This window comes from Schistocerca nitens, chromosome 3, assembly GCF_023898315.1.
Source record: "Schistocerca nitens isolate TAMUIC-IGC-003100 chromosome 3, iqSchNite1.1, whole genome shotgun sequence".
NCBI lineage: Eukaryota > Metazoa > Arthropoda > Insecta > Orthoptera > Acrididae > Schistocerca > Schistocerca nitens.
This window is the reverse complement of record NC_064616.1, coordinates 55,534,398-55,558,469: the sequence shown is the minus strand read 5'-3', so window position 1 is coordinate 55,558,469 and position 24,072 is coordinate 55,534,398. Positions and strand designations below refer to the sequence as shown.

Genomic DNA, 24,072 nt, shown 5'->3' with positions numbered 1-24,072 from the left:
TACAAATAACGTTTGTTCAAGTGATTCTGCTTCAGCACCTGTTGATGCTGGTGAAAGTTCTGACGTTTGTACAGCTGAGATGTGTGAAGGAGACACGCCCACCAGTGCATCAAAAAAGAAGTTATCAAACTGTGCAAGTGAAATTACAGATGAAGCTTCTAATGAACAATATGTTTTAGTCGACTTTCCTGTTTTTACTGAGTTTATGAAGAAATGTTTGTGTTGTAATCTTTGTGGAGGTTCTTTTGATATGAACATAACAAACTCTATAGGACTTTCCTGCAAAATTGCTATAGTTTGTGCCAGTTGTGAAAATGAGACCTGTTTTTGGAGCTCTAAAACATGCAGTAGCAATTTGTTTGAGAGTAATATCAGGCTAATGTATGCAATGAGAGCAATTGGTAAAGGACATACTGCTGCTCAAACATTTTGTGCCATAATGAATCTTCCACCTCCACCTGCTAAAATTGACAATTACACTGAAGTGATAGGAGATGCTGTTCAGTCTGTAGCAGATTTATCAATGAAAGCTGCTGCCAGTGAAGCAAAATATATAAATGAAGGAAACCCAGATATCCCTGTTGCTTTTGATGGAACCTGGCAGAAAAGGGGTCACACATCCAAAAATGCTGTTGCTACTGTTACTAGTGTGGACAGCGGTAAAGTTTTGGACTATGAAGTGCTCACTAAACATTGTTACCATTGTGCATCTGGTAAGAAAGAAGCAGCTCACATATGTAGCAAGAATTATGAAGGTACGAGTGGAGGCATGGAGGCTGCCGCTGCTGTGAAAATGTTTAGCAGATCAGAAAAAGAACGGGGAGTATTTTACACAAAATTCCTTGGAGATGGGGACTCCAAGGCATACAAAAGTGTTACAGAATCCATGCCATATGTCAATAAGACAATAACTAAACTAGAATGTGTCGGTCATGTTCAGAAACGAATGGGCACTCGTCTAAGGAAACTGAAACAGAATCTGAAGGACAAAATTTTGTCAGATGGTAAAACCATTAGAGGTCGCCTGTCAGATAAAATTATAAATGAATTACAACAATACTATGGTATGGCAATAAGAAATAATGCAAATAATTTGCAGGAAATGAGACAAGCTGTATGGGCCACATATTTACATCGATCATCAACTGATGATAATCCTCAACATTTTGCTTGTCCAGATGGTCCTCAGTCATGGTGCAATTATAGAAAATCTCAAGCTACTGGGGATCCTTATCACCATAAAAATTATATTCCATTGGCTGTTATGGAAGTAATTAAACCAATATATAGAGACTTGGGGCATCCTGATCTTCTGCGAAAATGTCTTCATGGTTGTACCCAGAATCAAAACGAGTCGTTCAACAACCTCATTTGGACTCGTGTACCTAAGAATGTATTTGTTGGGATAAAAACATTGAAATGGGGAGTCAGTGATGCTGTTATTTCATTCAATGATGGTCATATGGGTAGGCTAAAGGTCATGGCAAGGCTCGGCATTGCTCCTGGTATCAACACCATCAGAGGTCTTCAGCTTCTGGACAGCGTGCGAGTAAGGAAGGCTCAGTATGCAGCTGAATTTAATACAAAAAAAGCAAGGGCAGCAAGGAGAAGAAAGCTTCTAGGTGAAGAAGAAGAACTAGAAGATGACCCTGATTACTCTGCTGGACACTTTTGATAATAGAATAAAAGGTATTTGTGAATTTTCATAATAAATTACTTTAATCGCATTTTCTGGCATTTGACATTTTTAGTGTTACATGTACCTTTATCTCATAAACCACTCAACCAACAACATTCAAATTTTCAGAAATGCTGCAAAACAGTTCAAAGAGGCCACTGAACTAGAATCATGACAAGAACTGGCTTATTCTCTGAACTAGGGAAGTTTATGTTATACTTTTTCCAATAAAAAATGGCTTAATGGTAAAAAATTCATAAATACTATACCAACAAAAAGAAAACATTGGTTCTAGTTCAGTGGGCTCACAATATATGCTGAAAACCTCTGCCAGAATTTCAAAGTTCTGAAGATAATAGTTCCAAAGAAAAAGGTACACAAAGTTAGCAAATTTAACATTGGCGAGATAGGGCATTCCAACTCCCCTTAATGCCTGTTTGAGGGGACAAAACAAGTGATATTCAGAAGGGGCAAGATCAGGACTATATGGAGGATGATCCAGTATTTCAAATTTGAGTTTCTGGAGCGTTTCAGCAGTGTGGGCAGCAGTATGTGGACAGGCATTGTCGTGCAACAACACAAAACCTTTTGACAGCAATCCTCTGCATTTGCTTTGAATTGCAAGCTTTGCCTGGCAGTAAGCATCTCACTGTAACATACACTGTTTATTGTTGTGCCCCTTTCCCCATAACATTCCAGTACTGGACCTTGTGAATCCCAAAAAACCGAAAGCATCAGTTTTCCTGTGGATGATTGGATCTTGAACTTTTTCTTGCACAGCAAATTTGGATGTATCCATTCCATACTCTGCCGTTTACTCTCTGGCTCGTAATGATGGATCCATGTTTTGTCACCAGTAATGATCCTGTCTAAGAAGTTGTCCCCTTCATTACCATAGTGATCCAAATGTTTTTTGCAGATGTCCAAGTGTGTTTGTTTATGCAACTGTGTGAGTTGTTTTGGGACCCACATTGAACAAACTTTATGAAACCCAAGTCTGTTGGGAATGATTTCATAGGCAGAACTGTGACTAATTTGCAGACGATGTGCCACTTTGTCAATAGTTAATCATCTGTCTAAGAGAATCATTTCACGTGAACACTGGTTTCTTCATTTGTGGTGGAAAATGGTCATCCGGCTCCTTCATTGTGCGTAACACTTGTGCAACCATTTCGCAATTTTTGAATCTGTTTGTAGACACTCCGTTGTGGCAAAACACTGTTCCCGTACTGTACCTAAAGTCTTAGATGAATTTTAGCCCCTGATACACCTTCCGACCACAAGAAGCAGATCACTGAATGTTGCTCTTCTTTGGTGCAAATAGACAGCGGAGCAGCCATGATTAACAGCATGACAGCAATAACGAAACTAACCTAGCAGCTTGAAAATTGCAAAGATATAACAACAAATAAACAAAGCATGTGTCATCAATGTAAAATGACAGTACTACCAAAATAAACAAAAATATAACTACATTGTGGATAATAATTGTCTTACCCTCATATGTATAGTACATTCATGGTAGCATGCAGGCCTCCATATAGTCTTCACTCTCCTAACAAAAAGACTACCTAAAAGTCCAAAAGGTGCTTTTCATTTGTGTTACAGTCAACCAAGCTTCATTTGTTTATATTTCAACATTCAGCAGAAATACACATTTTCTGTTCCACAAAGTGTTCACATTATCCTTGTTCAGGAGAAAAGTCTGTAATTTAATCATGAGTGCCACACATAATGATTAATACATACATTACTTTCATTATTTACTATATCTGCAAACAAAGGATTCATATTTATAAACACGTTATATAAGTTTTATCTGAATGCTGTTTGTAGATTTTAAGCAGTTCTTTACATGCCATAGATGAACTTGAGACAATGAATATTTTGCCAGTTCAATACTGTATGTCTCATTTCCGTCCTTTTATTATATGCTTGTTTGTCTTCTTCGTGCCAGCATTTTTTTTTATGGTTATATTTTGGCACATGGTCATTAACTGGACATCAATGAGGCATGGATAACTAATAACCAAGTAGGACATTTACATCAATGAGTATTTCGTAAATACACAAGATTATGGTGAAAACTGCACAATTCGGACAGATCATCACTGTTCTTTCTCCGATCAGTACTGGTGCTGGAGCTGATAGAAATGTTCATCTCGTACATCTTCCAGCAATCCTTCATGGATTGATGTTTTCTCAACCACCTTCTTAGTATGTTCACAGTTTGAGATGAGTCATGCGGGGGTGACATTACCAATAGCTTCTTTTGTCAGCATTTCTGTCTCATTAAGAATAAACATTTTATTGTTCCTTGCCACTATTTTTCTCCTCGGCCCATTGAAGTTCAATTCAACTGAAATAGGCTTGTTATGGATGAAGTCTGAGTATGCTCCAAACTTTCATTGTATCTAGTTTCTATTTGCTTCATTTGCACTTTCAGAGCTTTATTTAACACAATGGAACAGTATGGTCCATTGTCCACTTCTGTCATTGATTGTTATTGTTAAGAAATTTCCAAAACGTCTCCAAAATAATCATGAAAAGTCATTTCAAATTTTTTTTGAAAATGAATAAAAATTATTCAAGACCACATTAGCTGTGTATAGGTTCTTTTATTAGGCAACACAACTGGTTTTACACCATTATTGATGCAGCTTCAGGTGATAATCTGTACTGAATATATGACCAAAAGTGTAGCAACCAGCATGCAGAGATCATCCAGGGTGATCTGCTGATCTTCATGCATGATTTGCTTAACTTTCAACACTGTCTCCTCAGAAATTGGTGGTCTCCTGCACCTTTGTTTGTCATGAATTTCGGTCCGACCAGCTGCAAACTCTCTACACCACTTACAAACATTTTTGACATCCATGCACGACTCACCATACACTTCCATCAATTGGTAATGGATTTCAATCGGCGCAGTGCCCTTTGCATTCAAAAACCAAATAACTGCGCGCAATTCGCACTTGGCAGCAACATCCAATGAGAGCTCCATTCTTAACGACTGCCAATCCAAGACTGAGCGCCTCAGCACGACGTTCACGTGTTTACACACAGTGCGTGAAGCACTCTTCATAACAGTGTGACCAACTGCCACACAGACAGAGTTCTGCACTTATAAAAAAAATAGGAGACCTTACTTTAGGGATTACCCTCGTAGATGAGGTGTTACAACTGCCTGACCTAGTCTTAAAGCATAATTTTTTCAAATTTGGAAATCCATCTTTTCTCTAAGAAAGGGATAAGGGACTCACTTTACACTTAACCCTGGCATACTGTCTCGATAATATTTATATGACTGACGTCGAATGTGGCTATGTACAACTGTCCCCTCTGTGTACAGAAAAGATTATGGCATGGTAGCGTTATGTAGGTGATGCTTTTATGTTGTATAATGGTTCATATGTGAATTGTGACACTTTTGTTAACCAGTTATGTTCCTATCAGGAAAATATTCAATTTACCGTTGCACATAATGTGGAGGGTATGCTCTCATACCTCAGTTTATTCATTACCTTAAAGGACTTCCTTTATGATACTGTCTGCAAACCATTCACTAACAACACACTGCACCAGACATCTAATCATCTGGGGAAATATAAAAAGGCCACATTTGGGTTGCTCTTGTACCAACTCAATAGCGTAGTGCTTTTGCAGGAAGCCTTTAAACGGGAATACCAAGTCATCCAATATGTTGCCTTTTCAAGTGGCTACAGTGCGAACTATGTTAACAAGATTAATATGGAGAGAGAAAAAAAAAAGAAAAGAAAAAAAGGAAATCTACCCATCCTGCCACTTCACAAGGAATCGCCAATTTGTCCTCAACTATGTTACAGCCGCACAGAGTGGCTGCGCAGTTTGAGGCACAATGTCACAGATTACGCAGCCCCTCCTGCCGGAGGTCCGAGTACTCCATCGGGCATGGGTGTGTGTGTTGTTCTTAGCATAAGGTATTTTAAGTAGTGTGTAAGTTGATGATGAAAGGAGGAAGTACAAACATGTTCCGGGAAAATCAGGAATACAGAAATACAAGTCGCTGAGGAATGAAATAAATAGGAAGTGCAGGGAAGCTAAGACGAAATGGCTGCAGGAAAAATGTGAAGACATCGAAAAAGATATGATTGTCGGAAGGACACACTCAGCATACAGGAAAGTCAAAACAGCCTTTGGTGACATTAAAAGCAACGGTGGTAACATTAAGAGTGCAACGGGAATTCCACTGTTAAATGCAGAGGAGAGAGCAGATAGGTGGAAAGAATACATTGAAAGCCTCTATGAGGGTGAAGATTTGTCTTATGTGATAGAAGAAGAAACAGGAGTAGATTTAGAAGAGATAGGGGATCCAGTATTAGAATCGGAATTTAAAAGAGCTTTGGAGGACTTACGGTCAAATAAGGCAGAAGGGATGGATAACAATCCATCAGAATTTCTAAAATCATTGGGGGAAGTGGCAACAAAATGACTATTCACGTTGGTGTGTAGAATATATGAGTCTGGCGACATACCATCTGACTTTCGGAAAAGCATCATCCACACAATTCCGAAGACGGCAAGAGCTGACAAGTGCAAGAATTATCGCACAATCAGCTTAACAGCTCATGCATCGAAGCTGCTTACAAGAATAATATACAGAAGAATGAAAAAGAAAATTGAGAATGCACTAGGTGACGATCAGTTTGGCTTTAGGAAAAGTAAAGGGACGAGAGAGGCAATTCTGACGTTACGGCTAATAATGGAAGCAAGGCTAAAGAAAAATCAAGACACTTTCATAGGATTTGTCTACCTGGAAAAAGCGTTCGACAATATAAAATGGTGCAAGCTGTTTGAGATTCTGAAAAAAGTAGGGGTAAGCTATAGGGAGAGACGGGTCATATACAATATGTACAACAACCAAGAGGGAATAATAAGGGTGGACGATCAAGAACGAAGTGCTCGTATTAAGAAGGGTGTAAGACAAGGCTGTAGCCTTTCGCCCCTACTCTTCAATCTGTACATCGAGGAAGCAGTGATGGAAATAAAAGAAAGGTTCAGGAGTGGAATTAAAATACAAGGTGAAAGGATATCAATGATACGATTCGCTGATGACATTGCTATCCTGAGTGAAAGTGAAGAAGAATTAAATGATCTGCTGAACGGAATGAACAATCTAATGAGTACACAGTATGGTTTGAGAGTAAATTGGAGAAAGACGAAGGTAATGAGAAGTAGTAGAAATGAGAACAGCGAGAAACTTAACATCAGGATTGATGGTCACGAAGTCAATGAAGTTAAGGAATTCTGCTACCTAGGCAGTAAAATAACCAATGACGGACGGAGCAAGGAGGACATCAAAAGCAGACTCGCTATGGCAAAAAAGGCATTTCTGGCCAAGAGCAGTCTACTAATATCAAATACCGGCCTTAATTTGAGGAAGAAATTTCTGAGGATGTATGTCTGGAGTACAGCATTGTATGGTAGTGAAACATGGACTGTGGGAAAACCGGAACAGAAGAGAATTGAAGCATTTGAGATGTGGTGCTATAGACGAATGTTGAAAATTAGGTGGACTGATAAGGTAAGGAATGAGGAGGTTCTACGCAGAATTGGAGAGGAAAGGAATATGTGGAAAACACTGATAAGGAGAAGGGACAGGATGATAGGACATCTGCTAAGACATGAGGGAATGACTTCCATGGTACTAGAGGGAGCTGTAGAGGGCAAAAACTGTATAGGAAGACAGAGATTGGAATACGTCAAGCAAATAATTGAGGACGTAGGTTGCAAGTGCTACTCTGAGATGAAGAGGTTAGCACAGGAAAGGAATTCGTGGCGGCCCGCATCAAACCAGTCAGTAGACTGATGAAAAAAAAAAAAAAAAAGTCGAGGGACTGATGACCTCAGCAGTTTGGTCCCTTAGGAGATGTAAAATTCCATACTTTGGTAAATTATCGGAGTAGATGGGAAAGCAACTTAATGGGAAAAGTATTGTTCGGTCTTTTTTAATTCCTAAAAATGTAGTGACCAGATACAGACACAAAGAACATTCAAATTTTAACCAGCTCTAGGGGACAAGAGTCTACTGACCTACGTGCGGCAACTGTCCACATAAGCATATTGCACAAACTGGGCATAGTTTAAATGTGTACTGTAAAGAGTATTTAAGTTTTGTAGGAAAGCAAGCTGGGATCCATTCCAATTTTGTTTTGCTGTTTGCATCCTTAAATGATTTTTTTTTTTCTTTTAATTATCACTAGTCTTAGTAAGAGATGTTCCGTAAGATAAAGCCACCATTCTGTAATTCAGAGTGTAAGACTAGACATTAGTCACAATAAGTTCTTAATTAATTTGGACCATTTCAAGTAACTAGTTTTGCTAAAGATCAGTTCAGTTAATGAACAGTAATTATTTCTTATTCTAGTTGCATTGTTTGCATGTAAACAGATGAATTACTATATTGCTAATAAAGTTAGGAAAAAACCCATAGAAATCATTAAAGTATTCATGTAGCTGATTTTCAAAGCATGGTAGGAACATCAGCACTTAATTGGTTTCTGGATAATTAACACTTTTATGTATGGTACTGTTTATTTAGCTATTTTTGCAGTTTTCGTCATCAAGAAGGCTTATTTTAGTCGAAACTCTTATTGTAACATGATGTTCAGACCAAAACCAGTTTTTCTGCCCTATTCAATTAATTTGAGATGTAAAATTCAGATTGTAAATTATCAAAATTATGTATTTACCAATCTGAAACTTTAGTAGTCATTTTTTACGCTATATAAGCACTGAGCCTGAAGGCATTTTAAAGTCAGTCTGTTCCAAGATTTAATGGTGCAATGATTTAGTTTTGTGAATAAGTAAATGGACTGTGAAGGAAGACAATTAACAATGATTGCTGATTAACTTTTTTTTTTTACATAAGTGCCACATGTATCGTTTAATGTGTGTCAGACTGTTGTAGGTTAGTTATGCTATACTGCACATTGACTATCTATCATAATATAATTAGAAGGTGCAGAATGTGTGTATCTAGCAAAGGAGACTTAATTACTTAATTAAGAGATGGACTGTCCATAACTAATTCAGTGAGGGGTGCCTGACAGTTATAGAAATAAAACCTGTGAAACCAAATGTATGTGTCAACCACATTATTGGAAGTAGATAGTGCTGTACCCACCCATATTTATGACCAATTTTTTGCCATGGCCACTGGCACCCAGTAACTATAAGCTGATACATGACACGGTATGTCACAGTTTGGCCAACTCCAAAGTCTGCCATTGCTTTGCGTTTCCACAAAACAGCACACACAATTTCTGGTATGGAGAATAATTTAAAAGTTTTACGTAAAGAGGATGTAAGATGAACACCAACAAAAGCAAAATGAGGATAATGAAATGCGTTTCTGGAGATGAGAAATTTGTTAACATTGAGTATAGATTTAGATCTCAGGAAGTCCTTTCTGAAAGTATTTGTGTGGAGTGTAGCCATGTGTGGAAGTGAAACATACACGACAAATAGTTTAGACAAGAGAAGAAAAGAAGCTTTTGAAATGTGGTGCTACAGAAGAATGCTGAAGATTAGATGGGTAGATCACATAACAAATGAGAAGAAACTGAATAGAATTGGGGAGATGAGAAATTTGTGGTTCAACCTGACTAGAAGAAGGGATTGGTTGGAAGGACACACTCTAAGGCATCAAGGGATCACCAATTTAGTTCTGGATGGAAGTGCGGTGGAGGGAGGGGGCGGGGGGGGGGGGGGGAATCGTGCAGAGAGACCGAGAGATGAATACAGTAAGCAGATTCAGAAGGATGTAGGTTACAGTAGTCACTCGGAGATGAGGCTTGCACAGGATAGAGTAGCATGGTGAGCTGCATCAAAGCTGTCTTTGGACTGAATATGCAACTACTACAACATTTAAAGAAAACAAAGGGAACACTTTAAACATTTTAGAAGTGCAGATTGAGATCTTTGAAGCAGTCACCCACCCACACCTTGATAAACCAAACTGAGTTGAAACACCATAGTATTTTGACTAATTTTGATTGCCCAAACTCCCAGAAATTGGCCATCTTCAGATCTTGCATACCAGATATGTATTGATGTTTTAAAGCCTGCTTAATATAGAAACAATGAATATTTTTCAAAAAAAAAATTTTTTTTAAAAGTTCATACTGTTTATACTTTCAAATTCATTCAATCACCACAGTGTTTTTGCTTTGTGTATTATAATTTAATCCTGTAATATGATTCTCAGTTTTCAGTTATTCACAGAGTAAATGGCATTCTGTTCTGTGTGCTGTGTCACGTTATGCCTGCTCAGCATGTGTTCAGTTCATATTAGTACCTCTCTGTGACCTCTTCTACCACGTGACTGTCACAATAACTCACTGTAATGGATACCATACAAGATGGACTCTCAATAGCCTGATGCAAGAACCTATCATTATATGACCACTTTAAACTTTCATAGCTCCTTCATCACATCAACGTTAGCTGCCTCATCCCCTGTGACAACAGCTTTAAGATAAAGCTGTTGTCACAGGGGATGAGGCAGCTAACGTTGACATGCTTGCAAACACGATATCCAGTGTCATGAGACAACAGTGCCATCGGCACAGGGAACAAACTGGTTAACATCGTTTTGTGAAGTCCAACAGCAGTTGTCAGCTTTATTTGGCTCACAAACTATGCAGTTTGTTAATGATAATCAACATATGTAGAATTCCGATGTTAGCTCTATTAAAACACACATTTCCTTTCTTGACAACATGCTAGTTATGTTGTTCTGTCTGTAACATATATAAATAAAAACTTAAATATCTGTGAATAGACAAAAATAAAAGATATATATCTATTCGGTAAGGATATCAGCTTATAAAAGTTCACCAAATCGAACGAACTCGTGCCTGACAGTGTGTGCCCTTACACGTACATAACATCAAATATTACACAAATCATTTCTATTAATTTCATAGGAATGTCCCACAACCTTTTAGAAAATGTGAAGAGGGGGGATTGTATACAGGATGATGTGAACCCTGTACTGTTCCACCATCGGTTCCGTGCAGTGATGCCTCAACCAAGTACACTACGGTGAAACTCAGCTTTCAGTGACCTCGAATTTTATAACTGTTTTCTACATGCTGTGATCATTGAAATGTCATTGACATTTAATTATAACAAATCTTTAAAGAACAACAAGTTTTAATGAGTCTTCAGTGGGTCATGATACACGAGTTACAAAGCGAAAATAACTAAATATGAAAGTCCTTTAACCATCTACATGACCTTTCCAGTCATTTTAATACAGCAAATTGTACCAATAATCACTCATTCTAGTGACATTCAAAGTGCTGTTGGTTAGAAACAGCACATATTTATAGGGAGTAACATATAACGTAATACCGAGCGAATATGGGCATCTACTCAATATGGCAAGTACAGTATGGCATCTTGCTTTCTGCTTGTGGTGTTGGGAGCGTTCTTGCTTCCTGTTGGTTCTACTTTATGTTGGCAAACTATTGCAGAACTTATTTTGTGTTTCACATAACAAAATGGCTCCTCAACAAGAAATAGCAGGAAGTTATGTCATAAAATTCGTAGAGCGCCACATCGGTATTAGCTAACATGTTCCGTGTGCTGAGAGGTTTAGCACAGTTAAATTGGTAACTTTCTGAAAAGTTTTTTCTTATCAATTCTTCCTGGTTAACATGTGTTCTCTTGCTGCCCCATTTTCTTTCTGTTTATGCTGGACTACAGTCGGTTTAAAAAAATTCCAGTTCATTTTTGTCTGTAGATCATTTATGTAAACTGTTTGTATCCACCTGGCGGAGATCTCGTATGTGCTAGCTGCAATCCTCTTTCACTAGGGCTACGTTTAATAATGAGTCAACTTTTTAGACCTTGAATCAGTGATATCTTTCACTATACAATGTCTGTTACTACTATTTCTCATTCCATAAGCATTTTATTGGAGCAGGAGTATCAATTACCACTGTTTCTGTCCCGTATATTCTACTTTGCAGGGATTTGCTCATGTTTCCAAGGTATTTTATTTGAGTGTGATTATTGACACTTTCACCATTCGCATTATGGTGTATAAATTCAGAGTTTAGCCATTCAGTGATCCTATAAATTCAGAGTTTAGCCACTCAGTGATCCACCTTTTAAGAGCTAATGCAATTAATCTGTTCACAACTCGAACATTGGCACATCGTACATTCTCTCTAGGCTTATGAAGAAAAAATCTGTGAGTAAAAACCTGTACCTATTTCCTTTCATTTAAAAGAAATAGTCAATACAGATTCTCCAAAATGGTTCAAATGACTCTAAGTACTATGGGACTTAACATCTGAGGTCATCAGTCCCCTAGACTTAGAACTACTTAAACCTAACTAACCTAAGGACATCACACACATCCATGCCCAAAGCAGGATTTGAACCTGCGACCATAGCAGCCGCGTGGTTCCGGACTGAAGCACCTAGAACTGCTCGGCCACTGCGGCCAGCACAGATTCTCACCTGAATATGCTCCCATAATGGTGCATTGCCTAATAAAAGATCCCGTATACAACTAATGTGACCATGAATAAATTTCATTCGTTTTCACAATTTTTTTCAAACGAATCTTTAAGATTATTCTGCAGAATTTTTGAAAATTTCTTTACAGTAATAATGTATAGACTAAACTGTGGTTGCCCTAACCACAAAATACCCCATCATTGATGCTGGAGGGGGGGATATTTTGGAACAGAAAATGAAAAAGCCAGTCCGTAAAAGACTGTGGTATTCATTTTCTCACAATACTCATTTCATTTCCCAGAATAGAACCTTAATAAACAGTTTGGAATGAAGCCATGAGCTGAGGTAGCGTAAAGCCCAATTATCATGCCATGCTTTCCTAACAGTGCTTTGGTCGTTGCTTTTGCTGTGCTTTCTGTCAAGATACACGATGTCTTTGAACAGAATGCTCCTCACAGCATGCAGATACAGGTATCACCAGGCCTGTCTGTCAGTTTTCTTGATGGTAATCTTTTTATTCTAAGAACCAAGCCAGTGAAGACACTTTTGAAGAGACAAGTTTAATCTCATTAAACAACTATGTTTCTTTGAGGCTAAAAAGAAGTTTGTTTAACATAGGGTACTCCTTGCGATGATGATGATTCTATACATGTCTTCATGTTGCATTGTACTGAATGTGTTCCTCTTGGTTACCCACCTGTTTTATCCTTTTCTTTGTTTTTCTGTGCTTCCAGGAGAGAATGGTCTGATGATGCTTCATCATTCTCGTCTTTCTTCCTTTCCTGATTATTTCCTCTTCTCAGCATTGTGGAGTTACGAATGTTATGTCCAGTTGCTGTTCTGTCCAGTACTCTTGTAACTTCTAACATTGAACACCCCACTGTTGTATTCCAGTTGGCAGTGCTCAGTCTAAGAGCACACAAATTCACACCCTTTTCTGTGGAAAGGGACTCCCCTCAATACCTGTAGAAGCTGGCAAATGTGTTCTCAGATAATCTTTTTTATGACAAAACTTGGTGTTGGGACTTGACAAAATTACTGTTAAAACAGTGTATTGTGTACATAGTTCTGCGTAGTCAGTGCGTACACAACTTTTCCACTAGAGCGTGCCCCGCTAAGCACAACAGGGCAGGTGCAGCACTCGTCCGTCTTCGCATTACAAGATGGCACTGTCTTAGAGACGAACTAAATTCTGCTTCCGCCAATCCGCGTATTAATATGTCACGCAGCCAATGAGATTGCTGCTAACGTAGAACCTTTTCTCATCTCGGATCACACTCACGCAGTGATACCTGAACGCGCGAGGTATTATAATGACTGTACAGACCTCAGAGTAGTCAGTCTGCATTAGTCTGTAGCCAAGTTTCAGTCTGCACCTAATAAGATTATCATATTCCTGTACATAGCCATGAAGATAAATGTATAGACATTTTGTCAAGTATCAGAGATATGTGAGAATAAGATTAACGTACCAAGACCAAAGGAACTTCAGATTGTCAATTGTAAATAGCATCCAGAATCAAGTTAAGTAAGGTTTATGATTGTTATTATTTTAATAAATGTGTATGAAAATTAATCAAGTTCTGTTTAAAGTTGGTCACCGTCAATCTGCTACTCTAAGCGTGCAAGTGGCATTTCTATCATCTGACCTAACGGCAGAAGATAAACACGCCACGATAAGACCATGAGACCTATTGCTGACACTCGCCTACTTCGTTAGAGCGACAAGTCAAATAATCTGATGGTGTGTGTACTGAAGGTCTTACAGTACGCACACCACACAGTGCTAATATAAAAACACTAGGTCACAGCAACAGCTGATGAATTCACAATATGGTACATTTCACGAGAGCTGAGGAGCATGAAAGCACCAGATACTCAACCCTACATAGTACTGTGTAATAGTGGCGTGCAATACACTGAAGTGACAAATGATGGAACATTGATATGCACATATACAGATGACTGTAGTATCGCGCACACAAGGTATAAAAGGGGAGCATGGACAGAGTTGTCATTTGCACTTGGGTGATTCATGTGAAAAGGTTTCTGGCATGATTATGGCCACACAGTGGGAATTGACAGACTTTGAACATGGAATGGTAGTTGGAGCTAGGCAGTTGTTGGGAAGTTTAGTATTCCAAGGTGTGCCGAGAATACCACATTTCAGGCATTACCTCTTACTGTGGACAACAAAGTGGTCGACGGCCTTCACTTGATAACCAAGGGCAGCAGTGTTTGTGTAGAGTCATCAGTGCTGACAGGAAAAAAAGAAAATGCTGCATAAAGTAACCACAGAATACAGTGTGTGACCTATGATGAACCTATCAGTTAGGGCAGTGTGGGAAAATTTGGCGTTAATAGGCTGTGGCAGCAGATGACCGAAGCAAATGCCTTTTGCTAACAGCACTACATCGCCTGCAGCACCTCTCCTGGGCTTGTGACCATATCAGTTGGACACTAGATGACTGCAAAACTGTGAGCTGATCAGATGAGTCCCAATTTCAGTTGGTAAGAGCTGATGGTAGGGGTCAGGTGTGGCACAATTCCCACGAGGCCGTGGATCCAAGTTGTCAACGAGGCACTGTGCAAGCGGGTGGTGGTTCTATAATGGTGTGGACTGTGTTTATATGGATTGGACTGTGGCCTCTGGTCCAAGTGAACCTATCATTGATCGGAAATGGTTATGTTTGGCTACTTGGAGACCATTTGCAGCCATTCATGACTTTGTGTTCCCAAACAACAATGGAATTTTTAAGGGTGAGAGAGCAGCATGTCAGAACATTCTGGCCAATTCGAGTGAGTGATTTGGCCACCCAGACACAAACCCCATTGAACATTTATGACACATAATCAAGAGGTCAGTTCCTGCACAAAATTCTGTGCCAGCAGTACTTTTATGATTATGGATGGCAACAGAGGCAGCATGGCTCAATATTTCTGCAGGGGTCTTCCAACAACTTGTTGAGTACATGCCATGTCGAGTTGGTGCATTACGCCAGGCAAAAGGAAGTCAGGCAAGATGTTAGGAGATATCCCATGACTTTAGTCACCCCAGTGTAGCGTGTGCATAACTTCCTGATTTGTCAGTTGGGGATGCTGGGTCATTGTTGGTGTTCTGTCAGCAATAACTTCCTGTCCTGTCCACCAGGCTGTAACGTCCAAAGTTGCAGGTTGTTATAATTGCACTGTAGTGTCATTTTAAGTCCTTGTGGAACTAATAATTCCTACACCTACAGTGATGAATTTTATTTCAATAACAATTTGAGTAAAAGTAAATCCAGCAACTTATATATCTGTTTTGTTACTGCTGCTGCATGATAAGTGTTCACTATTGACATCATTTCCAGTGGAAGTGGATAGTGATAATTGTAAAAGTATTCTTGAAAAAGGAGGTAGCAGTCTGTTCATGATTTCAGTGGTGATTATTAATGGTAGCCAATTTCCTAGTTGAAGCACTGTTTGACTACTAAGAACAGAAAATATAAACATTGAAACAGTGCTGTTTAATCTTTGGCCCAGAGTACCATGTACACTTACAAAAATTTTCTGATTACCAATGCATACCACATTCTTTTTCCTCTTATGATATTTCCTGCAAAAAGAAGTGTTTATTTCAGTTTTCTTATTCGGGGAAACTATGGAAATTGTTTCTGGTTGGACTGTCTAAATCATATATTTCATGATCTCCCCTTTCAGAGTGTCTTTAAAAAATCAGTAAACAAATACAAGTGTTACTATAGTGTGACTGCAATAAACATCACATACAGAAATGTTTGAGATTTAATTTCTGTTTCAGAATATAATTATAAAATTTGTTTCAGTTAAGGATGAAAGTAGTCACACGATCGGTGTTGAGTTTGGATCTAAAATAGTGAATGTTGGAGGAAAATCTGTGAAGCTACAAATATGGGACACTGCAGGTCAAGAAAGATTCAGGTGAAATAATTATCTGAATTGCTGCACAAACATAGCATTTAAGTATTATTTTTGTAACAGTACTTCAGTTTTCTAGCTCTCCTTGTCTAGTTTCTGTAAATCAGGTATTGTACAATACTCTAAGAATATTTCAGTAACACTAACTGTTTTTACTGAGGGTTGTTTGCATAGTATATATCCTCAACAGTAGAAATAAATATTATTCGTAATGTATTTTATTCCATTATTTATGTGTAAAAATGCCGTAACATCGGAGCTACTAATTTTTTATGGCAGATAGTTTGTAACGCAATCCAAAGTTAACAGGATTCTACATTGAAATACAACTTCCATACTATTCTAAGAATGCGTGGGAAATTGGTTGTCTCTCTCACGTTTCTACCATCTTCCTCAGTGATCATATTTGTGGAAAGTTGAACCTAATTGAAACAAAAATTATTTTCAGTTTAATTTTTACACGTGGGACTTTGTGAGACTATTGCCACTCCTTTGTAATTAAAATTAAATTATTTAACTGAAGAAGAAAAAAATTCACCACGCAAGAGAAATATTACCTTTCATTGAACTATGCATAAAAATCTAAATCTAAATGTATAACTGATGATCTGGATGGTACGTCGTCAAAAGAGAAGTATTTCTGAGGTTTTCCTAAACCAGTAATATGAGAATATAAAAACCAGGTGGTTTGAGGTAGCATGTCTACAAGGAGAATATTGGCTAGAGAAGCACAGTGAAATGATGACAGTGTGCAAGACAGGAGGAGGGCAAGTGTCTTTACAGTTAGTTAATTCGTGCACAAATCCCATAATGAAGCAAAGCCTTCAGGGTTGTGGAACAAGTAAACAACTTCAAGTTACGTCCTCTTGCATTACTCACTTGGTGTTTCATCTACTACTTCATGCTAAGGAGTTATGTGACGTTACTGTTTACAGACAGTCTATATACTGGATAATTTAAAAATCTGTATAATACGAATGTTAGTATTAGCTGGAATTTGCAATCTCAGGTACAAATATACTAATAAGTCATACAAGTTATTAATAAGATACTCTTTTACTCGATTTTGGTTTTCTGGTGATTTGTAATTTCCTGTCTACTTGCCACAGAATTTAAACACCATTCTGAACATTACGGGTACACACAATCTAAGTGGAAATTAATTTCACTTCTAGTATTGTGGCTGTGATTTTCATAGTTCATGATAAATTATCATGTTATTAACCACAAATACAGTTGACCGTTGGGGAGTAAGTGCATTAACACATGAATGTAAGAATCCCAACAGCTTTGTAAAGGCTTCTGCAAGATGTTCGGTTATCAACTTTAAACAATATTCTAATTACACACTTCTGTAGTGTACATACTGCTTTTTTACTTTAGCTGCATCACTTCAGGACATTATGCCATCACATAGTATTGCGTGAAAGTGTGCTAGCAAATCCCATCTGCGAGTCAACATGATCGGAGAGATTTCTAAGTGTAAAGCAGACATAACCAAGTTTCTTGGTTAACTTACCTACTTACTGGTGCTATTTCAGTTTCTTATCCATCTTGATGCTTAAAAACTTCACACATAGCATTTAATTTTGTGTGTGCGCATTTACCTCTACCAATACTTCCTTATAAGTCATTTTCATTTGTTTGAATATTATTCTGAATGCTTCAGCAAATTAGTAATGCAAGTAACATTCAGCTGCAGTCTGTGCTGCAGTGTTTGGACTAACCTTGAGAGGTAACGGGTCACTCACACGCACATGTTGTTGTTACACATTCAACAGAACACATCATCAAAAGTTTGGCATCTCTCTCTCTCTCTCTCTCTCTCTCTCTCTCTCTCTCTCTCTCTCTCTCTCTCTCTGCTTCACATGAGGATGCAGAGCATTCTCAGTAATCTGCTTGACATCGTCCTCAGTTGTGTAGTTGAGGTTATGAGCTAAACTGTTACTGCTGCTCGTCTGACCGTCCCCCCTCCCATGATTTTCTGTATCAAACTCTTTCCCCAGAGAGCCTAAACACAGGTGAAACCACAGAGCCCTGCACTTGTCTTATAAATACTTGTTACATGCTGGGAGTCCTGTGCTGATTCTGGTATTCACTTCCCATGACTGTTCTCTTGTGGAAGGATGACTGATAGCAAGAAAGGAAAAAAATTGGTGAAGGGTGAAAGGAAAGGCAAAGAGGAAAACAAGAAAGAGGAAAAATTGGAAGAGTAGAAAAGGGATGAGTGTGTAGTACGGGATAAAACAGATCATCATGACAAATGGGTTCCTTGAATTTAGGTGTTAGTGCAAGAACACAAAGTAAGTCAGTAGTCTGCATGCTGACTCGCTGCTCTGTCGAGTGCAGTTATACACTCCTACGGTTGTACACAGAGAAGGCTGGTTAGCCTGAGAGTCAAAGTGCAGCATTGCCATTACGAGTAGAAAGGTGCACATATTCAGGTAGCTCTGCAGTCTCTCTTACACAATTTTACAGAAACTATTTGGTAAAAAATAATTTTTATGTTACTTACAGCTTTATATTTGGCTTCATGGTGAAGTGCCCATCATTTCATTAATGGTTGTAGTTATTGTGATATTTCCCATTTAAGTAAGACACTGCATGAAATTCTAAAAGTTTACAATGAAAAATAGGGATTGCTATAATTTTGCACTTGGTGCATATTACATCATATGTTGCTGCATATGAAATTTAGCTGACACATTGAAAATATTTCTTTAGACTTGGGACGAGGTGTCTGTCTCCAATATTGAGATAATTGATTTTTGTCACGCACTCAGTTTAGAGTGCACGTGCACACACCAGTGATAAAGCCAGAATAAAATATTCATAACATCCCTTGTATCACATAATGTTTGAGGTATTGAAACAAAATTGTGGAAAACGATAGTATACAAAGAGGAGAGTATTTTTCTAAAATTTCGTTATCTGCCTCATTATTCAAATAACTATAGATTTTTTTCAATTAAACAATGTGATTTTTAAGGGCTATTGATAGCTGGTGAAACAAAAATTGCTGTGGTGGCCACTTTTGTCCCAATTTAAACTACATCAGATTGCTAGTGTGATGAATATTTGTAAACACTGCTGTGTTTTGGCAAAATGAGAAAATTGTAACATGGCAGCAAGAAAATAAAAATGTAGGTGTTACTCAAAATTGACCACTAATGCCACTTCCCTTAAGTAAAAAAGGTTAACAAGTCAGGCAAAAACAAATCACTGCTTTTGTTGGATTTTCAGATGTTTGTAACCTAGTGCGTTTTTAACAATGAGCAGCTGGTACTGAAATTTATCAAGGTATTTTCTTTCTACACATCCGTGCTCTGAGAAAAATGAAAAGAATTCACAGTACATGGTGCACAATCTTTTTGTTCTTATCCCCATTAAAAGTGATTGCTGAGCTGTTTCATCTCAAATATCTTTTGATATGTTAAGGATATTATCTATTCTCATGTTGGTGAGTAGTTGCACATGGCTCATAAAAGAAATTAACCATGTCTTATGAATATAACTATTCTCCTTTTGGCTCTGGAATAGTAGTTTTTGTTAATATAATACATTTATAACTCTGAAGTTGTGGTCACTCTCATGACCTGTAGAATCCTGTTCACTACTTGTCAAGCGGAAAATAGATTATCAGTATCTTTGATTAACTAAAAGATATTTAAGGTGAATATGTTTAATCCTTTACTCATAGGATCAAAACAGTTGTTGAATACTGCCTCCTTATCGAATATGGGGTGTCCAGGAAACCTGCTTTCCCAGATCAAGACAACTTTCAAAAAAATTGTATTCACGAATTTTATTGCAAAAGAAAAAAAATACAATACTTCCCTAAGTTTTAAACAGATTTGTTGCAAGCAAAGGGCGACAAACAAAATAAGAAATCTCTACAGTATAATAATTCCAAGTTTACGCTACATAAAATGTACGAGCAAAGTAATGAGCTTTGACGCTTCTGTCCTAGTTGCAAGTCTTGACGCTGCTGTAGAACTGAGGCATGGCCAGTCAGGCACGGTGCGTATGTTCTCTTCTCATAGAAGTCGCTGCTATCGCGTTGTTGTCCTGGAGAGGTGTCAATCAGCGTGCAGTTGGCTGAAGTCTTCTTCACAGCCCTTTCTGCTCTATTTTTCCCGACTGGTGAGCCGGTGCTTCACTTTACACCGTAACAACAATGGTGTGCTATTTGATGTGAATTTTGTTATTCTCTTATTTCTCAGATCATTGAAGTGCAGAAAGAAAATTCTTTGAGTTTCCGCACCAGCTGTTCATTACAAAAAACACACCGGGCTACAGGATTCCACTGAAATTGCAACAGAAGTGATTTAATTGTCCCAGACTTCTTACCAGTTTTCTCCTTCTGAGTGATGTCATCAGTAGTGAGTTTGGACTAAAAACCTACATTTTTCTTGTTGGCATGTTAAAATTTACTTCTTGAGCCAAAATACAGTGGAGTTTACACACCACCACCTCGCTGACATGCTAGTGCAGATGCAATTGTGGCAGAATCCTGAAACAGCGGTTTATTGAGTGAGGAACTAAGGCCATACCAGGTCAACAGCTTATGAAAAAGCACATCCTTGGTGTAAAAATAAACGTGTAATTTCTTCACTTATGTTTCACCAGCTATCGATGGTCCTTAAAAATTAAATTATTTCATTGAAAAAATCTATAGTTACTTCAATACGCCAACAGATAATGAACTCTCACACATGAACCATACGAGAGCTATAATTTCCATATCTCAGATCATTTGTGAGATATGAGGGATGTTATCAATATTTCATTCTGGTTTATCACTGGCGCATGTCCCCCTGCAGGTCCGGGGGTTAGAATAGGCCCGAGGTACTCCTATCTATCGTAAGAGGTTACTAAAAGGAATCTCTCATGTATTGGCCTTCATGTGATAGTCCCCTGCAGGGTTTGACATCCATTTTTCAAAATTTTCCCTAAGAGCGAGCCAATTGGAGAAGGGCGCCTTACACGTGCATTGTGTCAATCATGCGCCGAGACCTATCGCATCCTTGTCCACGTGGGTCTGCACTTCTGCTCACTCTCCAACTGTTGGACGAGGTCACCCTCCTGGGTGCGTATTTTTCCATCAACTGTGCAGTATCGTTTTCTACGCTGTTGATGATAATGGACTTGTTTTCATGGTTGCACCTGATATGCAGCACAGTAGCCAGTCCGTTGTGGTGGTGCCGCCATGTACACTTTGGTTGTAGCCTTCTGACAACACAGGGATCACTCTGCTGATGCCTGCGCCATTAACTCCTCACGTGTGCCAAGGGGTAGATGCCCATCAATTCAACGCACAGAAGTACGACTCCAAATCGTTCCCCTCCCTGGCCACACCATGGGAGGAATGTCAGCTCTTATTCACCCCCGGTACCTTGTATGTTCGAGAGCTGATGGGGGAATCTTTCATGACGATGAAGCCTCAGTTTTTTATTGAGCATTTTAGAGGGCAAGTTTGGGGAGATGGAGGGCTTGTCCAAAATGAGATCTGGGTCAGTCTCGATCAAAACAGCATCCTCTGCCCAGTCACAGGCATTACTCGCTTGTGACAAGCTGGGCGATGTTTTTGTCACCGTCACACCCCATAAGAGCTTAAACATGGTCCAGGGTATTATATTTCACAGGGACCTTCTTTTGCAGTCGGACGATGAGCTGTGTGCCAATTTAGAGCGGCGAGGTGGAGATTCTGGCATCCGCTGAGAACCTAAATCTCGCCAGACCCTCAGACACAATGGATATAGACTGCTCAGGCAATAAGTCGGTGTTTCCACCGTCTGGCTGAGGTACGGCAACTGTTAAGCTTTCCACCTGCTTTCTGCATTGCCCTCTAGGAAACCTGATTCCCGGCAATGCGGACCCCCTGCCCTTTGCGGCTATAAGGGATATTACAGGAACTGTACCGACTATAATCGAGTGTCAGGTAGAGTTTGCATTTATGCCCTAAACTCAGTCTGTAGTGAAACTGTGCCCCTTCAAATCCCTCTTGAAGCTGTGGCTGTCGGAATAAGAACGACACAGGAAATAACTGTCGGCAATGTATATCTTCCTCCAGATGGTGCAGTACCCCTGAATGTGTTAGCTGCACTGATTGATCAACTCCCTAAACCTTTCCTACTTTTGGGAGATTTTAACGCCCATAACCCCTTTTGGGGTAGCACCGTGCTTGCTGGCCGAGGCACAGATGTTGAAACGTAACTGTCTAAGTTTGACCTCTGCCTCCTAAATACTGGGGCCGCTACACGTTTCAGTGTGGCTCATGGTAGTTACTCGGCCATTCATTTATCAATTTACAGCCCAGGACTTCTCCCATATATCCACTGGAGAGCACATGGCAACCTGTGTGGTAGTGACCACTTCCCCATCTTCCTGTCACTGCCCGTCAGGCCCATGGATGCCTGCCCAGATGGGCTTTAAACAAGGCGGACTGAGAAACTTCACGTCTGCCGTCTCCGTTGAATCTCCCCCATACGGGAACATAGATGTGATGGTTGAACAGGTGACTACAACAATCGTTTCTGTGGCAGAAAACGCGATCCCCCACTCTTTAGGGTGCCCCCAGCAAAAGGCAGTCCCTTGGTGGTTGCTGGAAGTCGCTGAAGCAATTAAGGAGTGTCGGTGAGCTTTACAGCAGTGTGTGGCACCCTTCCGTGGAGCACCTCATAGCCTTTAAATGGTTCCATTCCCCCATTCGCCAACTTATCAAACAAGGAAGCAGGTGTGCTGGGAAAGATACGTCTCACCCATTGGGTGCCATACGTCACCTTCCCAAGTCTGGGCTAGGATCAAACTTGTTTTCGGGTACCAGACCGCAATAGATGTTTCTGGTGTTAATATAAATGGTGTATTATTTACCGACACAATTGCGATTGCCGAGCACTTTGCTGAGCTCGAGCCTGTGCATCAGAGAATTACCCCCCAGCCTTTCGCACTCTCAGACAGCAGCTGGAAGGGAAAGTCCTCTCGTTCACTACACGCCACAGTAAATCCTCTTAATGCCCCATTTACAGAGTGGGAGCTCCTCAGGGGCTTTGCACATTGCCCCGACACAGCTCCTGTCCCAGATCGGATCCACAGTCAGATGATTAAACATCTCACATATGACTACAAGCGACATCTCTTCATTTTCAACTGGATCTGGTGCGATGGCATCTTTGCATCACAATGGTGGGAGAGCACCATCATTCCGGTGTTCAGTCCTGGTAAAACCCTGCTTCATGTGGATACCTATTGGCCCATCAGCCTCACCATCGTTCTTTGTAAATTGCTGGAATGTATGGTGTGTCGGTGGTTGGGTTGGGTCCTGGAGTCTCGTGGCCTACTGCCCCATGTTGGGGTGGATTCCTCCAGGGTCACTCTACCACTGACAATCTTGTGTCCCTCAAGTCTGCCATTCAAACAGCCTTTTCCAGACGCCTACACCTGGATGCCATCTTTTTGATTTACGAAAAGCATATGACACGACCTGGCATCATAATATCCTTGCCACATTATACGAGTGGGTGCCTTTCATAGTTCCCCCCATATCCAGGAGCATGGGGTCTGGCAGGCTCTGGTGTATCTCTATTTTTAGTAGCCATTAATGGTGTAGCAGCAGCTGTAGGGCCGTCCATCTCACCTTCTCTCTATGCAGACAACTTCTGCATTTCGTACTGGTCTAGCAGTAGTGATGTTGCTGAGCAGCGCCTACAGGGAGCCATCCACAGTGGGCAGTCATGGGCTGTAGTCCATGGTTTCCAGTTTTCGGCCACAAAGTTGTGTGTTATGCCCTTCTGTTCGCTTCATACCATTCATCCGGAACCAGAACTTTACCTGAATGATGATCCACTCACTGTAGTGGAGACATATTGATTCTTAGGACTGGTTTTCGACGCCTGATTGATTTGGCTTCTTCACCTTCGTCAGATTAAGTGGAAGTGCTGGCA

General features: G+C 39.6%; 1 protein-coding gene across 1 annotated transcript in view; it reads left to right on the top strand.

Annotated features, from left to right (window-relative positions):
- Positions 1-24,072, top strand: part of LOC126248017 (ras-related protein Rab-4B) — a 111,616-nt gene that overhangs the window by 15,030 nt on the left and 72,514 nt on the right. The window contains exon 3 of the mRNA XM_049948601.1: positions 16,018-16,132. Coding sequence (XP_049804558.1) covers positions 16,018-16,132 — 115 coding nt within the window. The remainder of the gene's footprint in view (positions 1-16,017; positions 16,133-24,072) is intronic.